The 14,939-nt window shown below is 42.1% G+C and overlaps 1 protein-coding gene across 1 annotated transcript in view; it reads right to left on the minus strand.

Annotated features, from left to right (window-relative positions):
• Positions 1-14,939, minus strand: part of DPP4 (dipeptidyl peptidase 4) — an 80,674-nt gene that overhangs the window by 7,689 nt on the left and 58,046 nt on the right. The window contains exons 19-23 of the mRNA XM_065413784.1: positions 13,781-13,850; positions 11,379-11,573; positions 10,144-10,198; positions 2,695-2,794; positions 288-352 (exon numbers count right to left, since the gene is read on the minus strand). Coding sequence (XP_065269856.1) covers positions 288-352; positions 2,695-2,794; positions 10,144-10,198; positions 11,379-11,573; positions 13,781-13,850 — 485 coding nt within the window. The remainder of the gene's footprint in view (positions 1-287; positions 353-2,694; positions 2,795-10,143; positions 10,199-11,378; positions 11,574-13,780; positions 13,851-14,939) is intronic.

Genomic DNA, 14,939 nt, shown 5'->3' on the forward strand with positions numbered 1-14,939 from the left:
CCATGATTTACAGCTTGTGATTACAGTTTGTGAAATATCCAAATCAAACTCATTTATTTAACATACACTATTTTCCTGGGGTTGGAGGTAACAATTTAAGTCTAAATCCAGAAAGTAGTAACATTAGGACTTCTAGAAGCACAATGTAACACAACTTGAATTGTTAACAAGTAACTGAAGAAGTTATTCTGTAAAAAATTGGAATGTATTAATAATTGCTTATATCATGTGCTTCAGGGAAAAAGTATATTTAAACTATGGAAAAAAGGAATTAAGTACTATCTTACCTCATAATTTTTCAGATTATCACTTGCTACCGGAAGACCCATGTAACGCTCTGTATATATTGAATCTGTAATATTAAAAGTGTGAATACAATATAGTAGAAGGCTTCTACTTTTGTAAGTGCTTTTGTCTACCTAAGATTCCACATGTTGTGTTACTCACAGACATAAGGTATGCATTACCATTTTGGAAAGAGTCACCATTTTCCCTGATGAGCTTCACAGGGTATCCATAATCATTAGGAATATTTAATGTTGCTGTTGCCATGGCCACCTGAATGCTGAATATTAATAAATCACCTTGTGTCAATGTTATATTATTGTTACTCTTTCAGTAATCTTAAAGAAATTGCTGAGACTCTAGCATTTACCGACTGGTTTCTGAAAATCATCCAGATAAATGGTCTCAGGTATTTAGAACTTAATGATATTAAGAAAGGAAACTGCCAAAACTGGATTATTCCCTGATTGGGCCTTATTTGCTTTATCTTTACATTTATATTCAGTATCTCAGGTTTTCCAGAGATTTTTCAGCATGTTGTCTGATTTTTTTTTAATTGCCAGATTTGCTGCCCTTTTCTATACTAAAATCCACAAATGGAGGTACAATAAACACATTTCAATCTCTGTTTAACTATTGGTTACTACAAGTGTCATAGAGAACCACCTACATTTGATTTGCTTTTTTAATTCCACTGTGTCTTTTTCACTGCTCTAGAAAATTACAGTCTGGATTTTTAGTGTTTCTCTGATTGTCACTGAAAATAAAATCTTTGCATAGGATTCCTGCTACATTGGAATATCTGCCCTAAAAGGTCATGACAATTTGGACACAGCAACTACAGGCAACTGAAAACTGTAAAATAAAATATAAATAAATAATAATAAATAAAACTTTCTGGACTAGAGGATGTATTTTAAAATAACCATTACGTAACAAATGAGGGGAATAATCTGATGTGTGTCTCATTATGCTGCACATTCTGATGTGTCTCTCATTATGCTGCACATTCTAATGGCTACAATTACTCTGCAATTACTCACCACACAAGTTCATCATTTACATATAATGGACTCCTATATAGGCTTTTGCAAATCACTAACATTAAACATCTTTTCTGAAGGTACTGAAAGCCAACATTTTTCTAAACCAACTTCACTGAAAGGGGCATTTAATCCCAACGAATTCAACAGCACAGAGCCTAGTATTTCTTGGCTATTTGGCCAATTTCAGTTTATGCAACTTTCCTCTTATGTTGTTTGACAAACATGTAGTAGCTTTAAAAGTTTAGTGTCAAAGGTTCTCAATAATGAAGCTTGCATACAGTAGTAACCACAAGCTGGACTTTCTAATTATTAAAGTAAAGCATTTTAAGTGACTACTGTGTTGGTCTAGTCTTGTTTCATATAAAATGAATAACCCACCCCATCCTATCCCAAGTTACACATAGAGAAAGATATTTAAATGGGCCCCTTGTGTATTAGCTAGGAAACTTACAGGACCAGATCCAACTCAGTTGAAAGACTCCCATCTTAGCTCAAGGCTACAGTCTTGACATTGCTCCTTCTAACAAACAAGCTCCTACAGGCAATTATAATCTTTTGTTTTACATTAAGAATTATATTACATTATAAGAATAAATAGAACCTTGCAATAATCTGTTTTCAATCCTGCCACATTTTTCATGGACAGCATTAAAGGACCAATCATGAACAAATCAATGTACTAAGTGAGTCTAAGATGGGAGGATTCCTTTTACTACCATGTGAACACAGCACTGTTTTTTGTTTGGACCTACAATGAGTTATATGTGTATACAGATGTTATTTTCCAGACATCCAGTCTCTTGAGGGATTTTCTTCAGAGAATTAACTAGAATTGTAAAATCTGAATTTTAAACCCCTAAAGGAAATAATTTTGAGGCAGTTCACATCTGTGGCTTAAAATTACTCAGTGTCCCTTTAAGAGATGAATTTACAACACAAATGTTGTTATTCTTGCTATAGTTCAATCATGTAAGCAAAGTAGTAATTTAAAGAAACAAGTACCAATAATAATGAATTTTATGACATTCAATAATGATCTCTCAACACTTTAGAACACATGGCAGTTTATGAATGCAAATGCAGACATTTACATTCAGTAATATTGCAAATATTACAGTAATTCTGTGCTTTATAAAGGTTAAACAGACTATCTTAAATTTAGGATCTGACATTTAAAAAAAAACCCAGAATTTGGAGAGATTGTGCAATACTGAACCACAGCTTACCAAAACAGACTAAATGGCATTTATGAGAGATCATCCAGTTAATATACAGTCAGTGTATTATTCTATAAATCAATTTTCTGCAGAGTGTATGCTGCAAGTCATATGGGAATATTTATAACTGGGAAGCCATTACATACCATAATATTGCCAGCGTGACACCGGGGCTACAGCTATTCCACACTTGAACACTTTACTTCCAGATCCAAGCACCATGGAGGTCACATACCCTCCATAAGACTGAGAAGAAAACAATACAGTTATTTTAAGGGGAAGGAAGAGATGGGGCCCGTCTGCTACACTACTTTTGACACCTGTTTTTTATATTGAGACCTCCATCATGATTTTGGGCGTGACAATCTCCATTTCAGTCTGCTCCAGGGGCAAGGCAACAAAGCACTGCCCTTTACTATGGGCAGATGTGAAATTCACGAACTAGCCCATTACACAGATGTTTAAGTACCTGATATGCAGAAGCAAGCAGGCAGCACAATATCTAAAAGGTGTTACTTGCTGCCACAAGCGATTGCACTCACAACCGTTTAGAGGCCAGTTTTGAAAAAACTCCTCTTAATATTTAAAGAGATAAGTAACTTTAGGAACTTATCCCTACCTTACAATGGGATAACGATGGACTAGCCCTCAAGCAGCTGCAGAGTCCAGTGACTTCAATGACATTCATAGGTGTAGGGATCAGCACTCATGGAACCCATTGCTGGATTGGGCCCTTCAGTCCCAGTATGGCAAAGCATTTATATATATTTAATTTCAAACACACAAGTAGTCCCACTTAAATCAATGGGGCTATCAATGTGTGGGATGGTGACTGACCAGTAACTGGAAGTTCTGCGAGAAGTGTGGTCCCTATCTGTATTCCACTATGTGCCCAGAGCTGGAGAGTTGAAAGTAACATCCATTGGTCCGCGCATGCACCCTGATTCACCTCGTACCTCTATTCGAGGGGATAAAGGGTGGGGCAGATCGACCATTTCTCCAGTACATTCTCTACTAGAAATCAGAGAAGATCCAAAGCAGACGGGAAGGAGGACAGGTAGTGGAATACAGCTAGGGACCTCACATCTCAAAGAACCGCCAGTTACAGGTCAGTAACTTCCCCTTCTTCTTTGAGAGATGGTCCCATTTGTAGTCCACTGAAGGTGACTGACAAGTAGTACCTAAGTAGGATGAGGGTGCGAGAATGCAGGTGGGAGAGCTGAGTGGAGGACCACCGTCTCAAAGGAGGCATCAGCAGAGAAGTCCTGCACCAGGACATAATGTCTTGTGAATGTGTGAATGGAGCCCCACATGTCCGCTGAGGGGCATCTCCATAGTCGTTGCTTGTGCTCCAGTAGAAGAATAAACTCTCACTCCATGGGGGGAAGGGCAGGAGGTACGATACCTGATGGATCTCTGGATGCATTCTACGCTATTTGGAGATTATCTGGGTAGAAATGGCGTGCCCCCTGACTCTTTCTGCGATAGCGATGAACAGTCTCAAGGATTTCCTGATTGGTTTTGTTCTTTGCCGATAAAAGGCCAAGGCCTGCCAAACACAGGAGGAGTGGATTCTTCGTTCCCCTAAGGAATCATGTGGTTTTGGGAGGAACAAAGGTAAGTGAATTGATTGGTTAAGGTGAAATTCTGAAACTACATTGGGGATGAATTTGAGGTGTAGACATAATGCAACCTTATTCTTACGGAATATACTGTAAGGAGAATCTGCCATCATCGCTGCAAGCTTGCCAACCCTTCTAGCTGAGATGATGGCTATGAGGAAAGGAGAGACATGGAGCAAGAAGCTAAAGGTTTGGAGTGGGACCTTGTGATTACTGAGAACAAGGTTCAGGTCCCACTGGGGAGGAGCTTCTGAATAGGTGGGAAGATTCTGATTAGGCCTTTCCAGCTATCCAGTGGATGTGAGAAGACTGAGTAGGCCTGAGAAGGTGGATGGTATGCACTGATTGCCACCAAGTGGACTCACAAGGAGCTGATGGACAGGCCTGATGTCTTCAGCGAGACGATGTAGTCCAAGATGAGAGGACTATCTGCAGTTTCTGGGAGAATGCTCCTTTGATGTGCTCAAAAAGAAAAGCATCTCCATTTAGCTAGATAACATCTTCCAGCAGAGTCCTTCCTACTATCATAAAGTATGTCTCGCATGGCTGTGGAGCATGAACGTTCTAAGGAAGATGCTTATCTAAATATCAAGGCTGGAGGTGGAGCGGGTGCAGATTGGGGTGCTTGATCTTGCTGTTCCACTGAGTTAGGAGCTCAGTAAACATTGGGAGTATGATCATGCATAGGAGATGGGAAGCCAAAATTGTCTGCGCCAATAAGGGGAGATCTGGATGACTCATGCCCCATCCAGCTGGATTTTGCATAGAACTCCTGACAGGATGGATAGTGGAGGGAAGGCACAGCTGAACTGGTCTGACCAAGGAAGAAGCAGAACATTGCCCTGGGAGTTGTGACCTAGGGCTCCTGTGTAGCAATAAATGATGCATTTCCTGTTCCTTTGAGAGGTGAAGAGAACCCTGGTTGGGGCTCCCCATTGAGTGAAAATATTGCATAATATCAAATCGTTGTGCTCCCACTCATGGTCGACTATGACATGTTTGCTGAGAGAGAGTCTACAAGCACATTCTGCTTCCCCATAGGTAAGCTGCCGATAGGGTGATTCAACTGCTGACACAACAACTCCACAGGCTGACTGCTTCTGCGCACGGGGAGATGGATTGCGCTCCTCCCTGCATGTTGATGTAGAAGACGGTCATAACGTTGTCTGGCATTATAAGGACATGGTGAGTGTGGATGAATGGAAGTAGGGACTCACATACCTTCTGGACTACTTGCAACTCCAGGACACTGATGTGCATCCTGGAATCTTGAGATGTTCGGGTACCATGTTCTGTGCAGCTGTTCAAGTGGGCTCCCCAACCGAACCCTGGCAGGAAACGTTGCCATAAGGTTTATGGGATAGCAGTTTGGAGAATATATCAACTGCAGCCATGTTTGAAAGCAATGAAAGTGGAGTCTTGTGAATGGGGTGATGTAGGTGCATGAGGCCATGTGCCTAGGAGAGACAGACAAGTCTTGACCGGTACTCTAGGGTTGCCTTCAATCTGCACTATGATATTGTTCACAGTCACTGTCCTTGGGCAAGTATGCCTTTACGATGATAGAACTCAAGGTAGCCCAGAAGAAGTCCAGAGACTATGAGGGGGTGGGAATAGATTTTTCAGCATTTACACTGACTCCCAGTGAGGAGAGGAGATGCAGCATCACAGAAGCTGACTCATAGGTTTCCTGGAGGGACTTGGTGACAAGCAGCCAGTCGTCGAGATAAGGGAAGTGCGACGGGGTGGACTAGGCCCTGAGGCCCCCTGCTGGAGGTCTTGTGGCCCTGCCACACCCTGCCCCAGAAAAGGGCAGTAGAGTGGCCAACCTGCGTAGAGCGGCTGTGTGGGAAGCAGCCAATCAGGGCCCAGCCGATCAGTATAAGAAAAGCTGCAGGGCCAGAGTGAGTTCAGTTTTTTGCTAGAGCTGGAGGAGAGTGGATGGTGCTCCAGACTGGCTGCTGGGACTCCACGAGGACAAGGCCCTGAGATAAGGGTAAAGAATGTGCGGGAGCCATAGGGAACTGACTCAGGGAATTATAGCAGCAACGCAGTTTATTTAAAGAGACATTGTGAATGGCTGCTATCTATAGGGTCCCTGGGCTGGGGCCTGCAGTAGAGGGCGGGCCTGGGTCCCTCCCCACCAGCCACTGGGAAAGTGGCCTGGACTTTGAGGCACCCCAGAAGGGGAACTGAACCATAGTGGCCCAGCTGAAGAGCTGGGGGCCAGAAAGGCCCTGAGAGGGCGAAGACACTGCCTCCAGGGAAGGAGCCCTGGGGCAATGCTCTATTCCGGAGCAGGGACAAACTGAGAGAGACATTACAGAGGGCACTGAGAGAGGCCCCTGTTGGACTTGTACCCCGAAAGGGGCTTACGTTGCTTTTATCTCACAGACAGACTGTGTATGACTTGGCCGGAGAGCTGAGTCACTGAAACCCACCACAAAGAGAGAGAGAGAGAGAGAGAGCAGGCACACACACTTGGCCAGGGAGTGCTCGTGAGAGGCAAGTGCAACCCTGTTACAGGAAGACAATGAGACCACCACGTCTACATGAGCTACTACTACCAAGAATATCTTGGTAAGACTCTGGGGGTGGTCACTATTCCAAAAGGGAGCATTCTGTACTGAAAATAGTCGGGTTCCACCATGAATATGTGGAACTGTCTATAAATGGGATGACTGTCTAAGTGAAAAAACAGACATCCTTCATGTTGACAGTCATAAACCAAATGCCCTGTTCTAAAGATGGGATTATAGATGCCAACATGACCATGCAAAATTTGAGTTTGCGAATAAAGTAGTTGAGATGGCGGAAGTCAAGGAGTGTTTAACTGCCCTTCTTTTTGGGTACCAGGAGGTAAGTTGAGTAAAACCCATTCCCTTGGTATTGAGGAAGGATGTGTTCTATTGCTCCTCACTGCAACAGGGGGTTCGCCTCTTGCTCAAGAATACCCTCATGAGTGGCCCTGAAGGAGGTGTGGGGAGGAGGATTTTGGAGGAGGTAGGGATGCAAACTCTATCGTATAGCCAGATTGGATTACATTCAGCACCCACTTGACTGTTGTTATTGCTTTCTAGGTGTTGAAAGAGACTTCTAGACAACCCCCAAATGGTATGTGTGTGGGGTGGTGGGGTTGGGGTCAGGAGATGTTGGGCTTAGTCTTTTCCGGTTCTCATGCACCAGTCAAAAACAACATCAAGCCGGTGGCTGAGACTGAGATACAGTGCTTGCTGCAAAGGATGTGTGGAAGCGAATCTTTTGAATCCTCTGCCTCTTGTGTGGTGGTTCATAGGGCCTCTGGTGGAAAAAATGCTTAGACACATGTCTAGGTCTAAACGATGGGTGGTGACACTCCCTCTTAGGGGCAGGTGTATATATCCCCAGTGAACAGAGGGTAGTCTAGAGCCCTTCAGGGTACGGAAGGACTTGTCTGTCTTTTAGTTGAAGAGCTGCGATTCATTGAAGGGGAATACCTCTCTGGTATTCTGGACCTCCCTTGGAAATCCTGACACATGGAGCCATGACTCCCTGCGCATGATGATGACAGTAGCTATAGCTCTAGAATACGTAAATCAGTAGCATCAACTGGAGATCAGTCCTAGCTATCAGTTTGTTTTCATCTATCAGAACTGGGAAACGAATTCTGTCCTGTTGCAGAAGGCTGTCAAACTCTGCAAACTAGGCATAGTTCAAGATGTTGTATTTAGCCATTAGTGCCTGGTAACTGCCTATCCTGAACTGGAGGCTAGATGATGAGACCTTTCTCCCCAACAGATCCAGGCATTTGCCCTCTTTATCCATAGGAGTAGACTATGGATGTTGCTGTCTAGCCCTTTCAGAAGCAGCTTAGACCACCAGTGAGTTGGAAGCAGGGTAAGAAAACAAAAATTCTGCCCCTTTGGCCAACACATAGTAATCTTCTCCACCCTTGTGGGGTGGGAGCGCAGGTGGAGGGGGTGTACCAAACTGTCCCAGCTGGCTCCAGTATGGCTTTATTAACAGGGAAAGCTATTCTGTTGAATCCAGATGAGTGGAGGATGCCTAAGAGTTTGTGCTGGGAGTCCAGGACCTCTTCAAGAGGAATCTAGAATTCTCCAGCAACCCTGAGAAGATGATCCTGGAACTGTCTGAGGTCATCAGAGGAAGGAGGAGATGTAGGGGTCACTGCTTCATCCACAGATGAAGATGGCCGTCTTACTGGTTCCGGCAGAACTGCCTGATCTGGTGCATAATGCTCCTCCTCCTCTGTAGGATCCAGGGGCAGATTTGAGCCTCCCCTTAGAGGGGAGGCAAGGGTTGACTCTCTAGCAGATCAGATTGACTCTGCAGGAGGGTACTGGTCCCAAGGCCCCCAGTTTGGCCAGTAGAAGGATCAATAGGTGGTTGTGGAGGCCCTCATGGCATGGGGTACCAAGGACTGAGTTAGATGAGGCAGAGGTTGGTCCCAAACTGGTGCAGGTCTTTTGGGCACCAGAGGATATGTAGAATGGGGGGGGGAAAGGTTCATTGATGAAGAGAAGGCCGATTCCGGTTCCAGTAGTGATACTGTCAGTGCTGTTGGAGGAGAATTGCATTCAGTGCATGGGGCAGGTGACAAGTTCCTTCCAGTGGTCAACTCCCTTGGTGGTGGTGTTATATCTCTGGAGATGGAGGCACCCGATGGAGGAGGGGATTCCAGATCTGGGACACTGGAAATGTCCTTTAGAGTAGCAATGGATTCAGATTTCCCCCGGGTCAGAGGAGTTCTACTTGTCCGAGCCACTGGAGCCGCAGGAAACTGTGTAGCTGCTGAAGATGATGGTGCTATGGATAGGCAAAGTTAATGATGATTGGTCTTCATCAGAGCTGGCAGATCCCAGGGTTTGGGAGGTGCTGAATATGACGGTACTGATGGATCGTGGTCAGGTATCTATGTAGCCCAATGCTTATGGGCTTTCTTGTCATGCCTCTGAGACTTAGGATGTACTAAGATCCCATGGGCCGAGCTGATGGGCTTGCTGTGAGTTGAATCCAACTTCTTTGAAGTGGATTTAGAGGAAAGCTTAGTCTCATGCTTATGATGAGAGTGGTTCCTGGATTCCTGACAAGATCCTGCTGGGGGGGTCTGTGGGGGTACATTCTCCTGCATCAGAGTCAGACTTCGCAGCAGGAGGCACTAGATCCTCATGGCCTCCTCCATGAGGTATTTGTGGAGACAAAGTTCCCAACTTTCTTGGGTACAGCTGAGGAATGATCAGCAGATACTGCACCTCACTATGATGTGAGCTTCCCCAAGGCAGTACAGGCAGCGCTGGTGGTCATTGCTGACTGAGAAGGATCGTGGGCACGAAGCACAGAGTTTGAAGCCTAGAGTCCTGGGCACAGGCAGGTACCTGAACAGGGTACGGGGGTGGAGGGGGCAGTTTCCACTGAAGAGACTAATTCTAAACCCTAAGAGATCAATAAAACACCAAACTGTAAACTGTAAAAACTATTTACAAGGCTAAATTCAATTGTTATTTTGTAGGGAAAAAGCCAAAGCTATGGACACTGGAGGTTCCAACCCAGACCATGCGGCAGTGAGAAGGAACTGGAGAGTTGGTCAGTTCACCTTGCCCTTTATCCCCTCAGAAAGAAGCAGGAGGTGAGCCAGGGCACATGCACAGACCAACGGACACTTCTTTCAAATTCTCCGGCTCTGGGCACATGCATAACCCACAGTGGACTACAATAGGGACCATCACTCAAAGAATTACAATTTAGGCATGTGCTTTAAAAATTTGCTGAAGCAAGGCCTTAGTGAAGAGCTACCAATTTGATAGCTCTGTAAACTGAGTTCTCCCTGTTGTCCATAGGATATGTTCAGAAGAAGCAGCATCAGTGCAGACTTCCTCATATTATGTAGTTAGTGTGTAGAGTAAAAGACACAACAGCTAAGTCTTTATAATTATCTACTAGAGATTTATCAGTCAAAGTAATCTGAATACTCACCCAGCCCCAAATAGCTATTCTGTTCTTATCGACAAAGCTCATTTCAGAAAATTTTCTAAATGCAAACAAAAATCAAACACTCACTAGATTGCAGAGATTTTAGAGTATTAGTAATCACATGCAATTCCCTGTTTTCTAATATGCTGACGTTTTAACTTATACAGCTACGGCTGAACCATATGGCCCAGTGATTGCTTGAGACAAAATGTAAAGTTTCACCTTTTTCTGAACTTCATAAAATCTGCTGAGTTTGAAGGGTTTGAGTCTGTGTCACTGACAGAAAACAAAACCTGGCAGCTTTGTAAAAAAAAAATGCTCAGCTCAGATTTAGCCTAGATGATTTTTTGGTATGATATTGGCAGCCCTAGAGATATGAAATGGTAAGGGGCAGCGATTACATCTGGTCCTTACAGGAGAGATGAGGGCTGAAAAACAATCCCTGAAACTCAAATCACATAAATTCCTTTTCACCACTGGAGGGAGAGATAGCTCTGTGGTTTGCGCATTGGCCTGCTAAACCCAGGGTTATGAGTTCAATCCTTGAGGGGGCCACTTAGGGATCTGAGACAAAAATCAGTACCTGGTCCTGTTAGTGAAGGCAGGGGGCTGGACTCGACTTAATGACCTTTCAAGGTCCCTTCCAGCTCTATGAGATATACCTATCTCAATGATACTGGTGCAATTTCATTTACTTCAACTAGGTCCACCAGTATATGGTGAATATGACTACAGGTGAAAACACTGATTAGCTCAGCAGATACAAACAGAAATCAGTCTTGATGAACTGAACACAATAATTTGTTTTAAAATATAGTCTGTTTTTTGTGCTCCCTGTCAAAAAGTCATTGGTCATCAGCAAACAGTTAAATATTAGTAAGGTAATGATTAGGAGATGGTATATAATAAACATACACATTTTGAAAATTTCACCGTGACTACTAGCACAGAGTCACAAAAGGAAGTTTCTGGACAAATTAGAACTTGGGTCTCTTGACTCTGAGTTGTATGCTACAGTGACAAGATTATCCTTTCTCTCTTCTATAATATTACCACTATAATAGTTTTTGCTGATGAAGCAGATCCTCCCCTCACTGTATGTCATGATGTTCCTTGTTTTATGAGTTGTTTGTTGAATAGAAAGAAGGGTGCCTTGGTTTATCATTCTTAAAACTTCAACAGTTGGGACATCAAGCAAATATTATAATAGTTAATGAAACTGTCCACTGTGTGCTCACCTAGCTGCTGAGATTTGATCCTCTACTTCATATGTTCCCAGTCTTCGATTTACTGCATGCATAATTTCATCTCCTTGGTAGCCACTTCCTCTGCCATCAAAGCTAGCCACAATGATCTGTTCTGTGCTTGCAAGGTATGTAGCCCAATTGATACGGAAGGCATAATCTGCTTTCTGACTGCAAGGTCCTGCATAGCTGTGAAAGAATCCCAAAGGAGTCAAACATCTGCTGTTCATTTATTCTCTCATAAAGAATATGTGATACAGTTATTGCTGAAAATCATGAACAGGCAAACTTAATAACTAAACTGAGCATCAGCAATGTGTGAAACCCGTCCACTGCTTACCCCAAATCCCAGCTTTTACTGGGTAAGAGCAGCAGGCTTAGTGGAAATATTCACATGAGTGAGCACTGCAGGACCTGGCCCTTCTTTAGGAATTCAATTGTTTTGCACTATAGTAACAATCCTGAGAAAATTCCCTCTCTCTTTGTTTTGCCACTTCGTTTCAAACTGATGCTATTATTTAACTGAACGAATCTATTTCTGGTGCTCCATTTAATTATTATTCATTATTTGTCTCGTTAAAATGTTAAATCAACAGTAAACAGCCTTCACTTGTGAAAATACAAAACAAAAACCCCATGTCATTTCACCACACTTTCAGTGACTCATCAGTGAAATTTAAAAACAAAAAAAACCACCCTATAGACTAATTAAACTATTTCTCATGCAGGCTTGGAAGGGAGAAATGAGAAGTGATTGTTATTGTACTTTCTGTTTTTTAAGTACTTTGAAGGCACTCAGGTACTTCAGACATGGGGCTGCATAAGTACTCAGACAGATACGGTTAGATTAGATAAATTAGCAAGCATCATCTTTACTAATCTAGCATTCTGTTTCTGAAGAATTCATTGTGTGCTGTCTTGTTTATTCTTAATGGGAGACCTCACATGAGTAAGACCTGCAAGACTGGGCCCTAAAGCTATCCAACTCTATTTCCCTTTTGGGGAAAAAAGAGGAGCCTTTTTAAAAGGGAAAATAGGCATTAACGGCAAAAAATCTGAACAATAAAAGGACCTCATTATCTACCTCATATGTCTACGCACTTCACTTTCAAAACCGAGCCATACATATGTCAGAACTTCAAGAGACCCTTGAAGGTCTCTTCAAGGGTAGGATTTCTCTGCATGCAGCATTGCTTCAATGTGTACAGATCTGGTTATTGATGTGAATTCATTATTTTACTATTCTGAAAATGGTGCTCTCCATAATCTTTCTGGAGAGTACACACTTCATTCTTCACAATGATATGATTAGTAACCTACTGTATGAAACAAGGTTGATACTCACAAAGGACCAGATGACAGTCAATGAGAGAACAGGGGTTTTGTTTTGAATTTTAACAAGCGAAGGGGGGGATTTACTGTTCATTACAACTATAAGTAGGCAAATAATGAATAATTCTAGCCAATGTTATCAAATAAAGAAAAAGAGGTAACTGGTTTCTATGTTGAGAGGAAACCAATATAACTCCTGAATTATGCTATTCTCCTTGTGGAGCCAGTTTTCAGTAAATATGGAAATTTGTTAGCCATTTCTATGAATAGCCAATTTCAGTAATTCTCATTAAAGAAACAATAATTAATGAAAATACATTAGAATGAGCAGAAGAGAGCGAGTAAGAAAAGGAACAAAGAGAATATATTCAAGGTCCAGTGAATGTGTCTTCCTTTTTCTGCTTATGAATTCCTTGGCCTGATTTCTCTGTTAATATGGAGATTATCACATACCTGTACAATACAGTTCTCTTACATACACCTAACCTACCTGAAGAGCAAATTTCTTTTCTAGGTTTTGGAACCAGCAAAAGTTAGACAAATTTGTCATTTAGCCAGTTTTCTAGTCAGTTGCCTCTAATATGTATTATTATTGGTACAATCGAAAGCCCACTGAAGTCAATGGGAGTCTATCCATTAACTTCAATGGATTTTGGGTCAGGATGCAAAAGGATTATGGTCAGCTGTTTTCAGAACAATCTGGAAACAGGGCCTGGTCCTCCAAGATAATGAGGAACTCTTGTGTGCCCTGAACTTCTATTGACTTCAGTGGGAGCTGAGGGTACTCAGCACCTCATGGAAAGGGCACAGAATCATGCCTGAAGAGTATCCAGTGCCATAAACAACAGATACCCTTGTTAAACCTTGCAGCATCTGACAGTGCACATGCTTAGGAGGTCCACTGTAGAACAAATCACATGACAATCTGTAGAAAACTGGGATTCACAATGGTTTCTCTGTCTCTTAAACCCACTTTTAAAGGCCACTTGTGTGTTTTCTGAAGTTATTAGAAGTCTTTGAAGGAAATGAAAGTGATTACAATGCTAATATACTTGAAGACTTACACATCAAGGAGCAGAGGGTACTTCTTTGATGAATCAAAATGGGGAGGTAAGATCATCTGATACCACAATGCTAAAAGTAAAAAAAAGAAGTTTGATTTGTATTAGCTGTGCTATGGAATAACTAACATATAGCTGCACTGTTCACATAATCAGTAAAGTACATTTGAGTCATCCATTAATTTTTAAAAAATTGTACAAAAAACTTTATTTTATTCAAAAATTCCCTAAAACAAATGAGTCTAGTTTTAGATTTACTAGGTTAATTAGAAACCTTAACTCATAATGTCTTCATAGTTTAAAATTAAGTCACTAGAAATTCTGAAGCTGGTAGTTACAATTTTTTTAAAAAAAATTCTCAGTATGTTTTCTGTGGTTGAGTCTACATTTAATGTGGAAATCTTGACAAAGTGGTGTGCTGCCAGTCTGGTATCAGCTCAGAAAATGCTTTTCTAGTCAACTTTCTAGCCCCCAAGTCCCAAATGAGAGAGAGGAAATTGAGTGGAAATTATGAACTTCCCAGGTAAGTGTGGAACAACGAACTATTCAATGGCCTATGAACAAAATCTTAGAAATATGTTTTATTATATTTACACCATAGGTAATAGCAATGCAATTCCATGCTTTTCCTCTTGGAACTGTGATGGAAGAGCTGGGCTGAGATGAGTTAACCAAACATATTAAGTGCAGACTGTGAATGATATAGGGAGTGCTGCAGACTTAGTGGTTTGCTTGTTCACTGAAGGATTTTACAGGAATGGATGTTGTACACAGAGTGTAATGAGTGTTGTAGGAATGTGCTGTGTTCTAATGGTTAGAGTCCAAGTGTTTCAGGAGTTTGTAGAGTTCAGACTACACATGATGTTAAAATACAAAGGTGCTAAGTGACATTCAAAAATTAAGACCCTGGGTCATATGCTGTTGAAAGTGTTTTTCATCTTTGTGCTCTGTAGATGTAGGTATAGGCATCTTCATTGAGATGTACAAGACACATGGATTTAAGAGGATATTTGGATCTGAAGTTTAAATTAATGGGATTTTTTTTCAGTACTACACAAAGAAAGAAGAGGAAATTCCCCTTACCCAACAGTTTCTACCCAGAAGAGATGAAGTAAGAGGAAGAAGGAATAAAAAGATGAACACACAACTGATAGCATGAAGA

The sequence above is a fragment of the Emys orbicularis genome, chromosome 11, assembly GCF_028017835.1.
Source record: "Emys orbicularis isolate rEmyOrb1 chromosome 11, rEmyOrb1.hap1, whole genome shotgun sequence".
In the NCBI taxonomy this organism is placed as follows: domain Eukaryota; kingdom Metazoa; phylum Chordata; order Testudines; family Emydidae; genus Emys; species Emys orbicularis.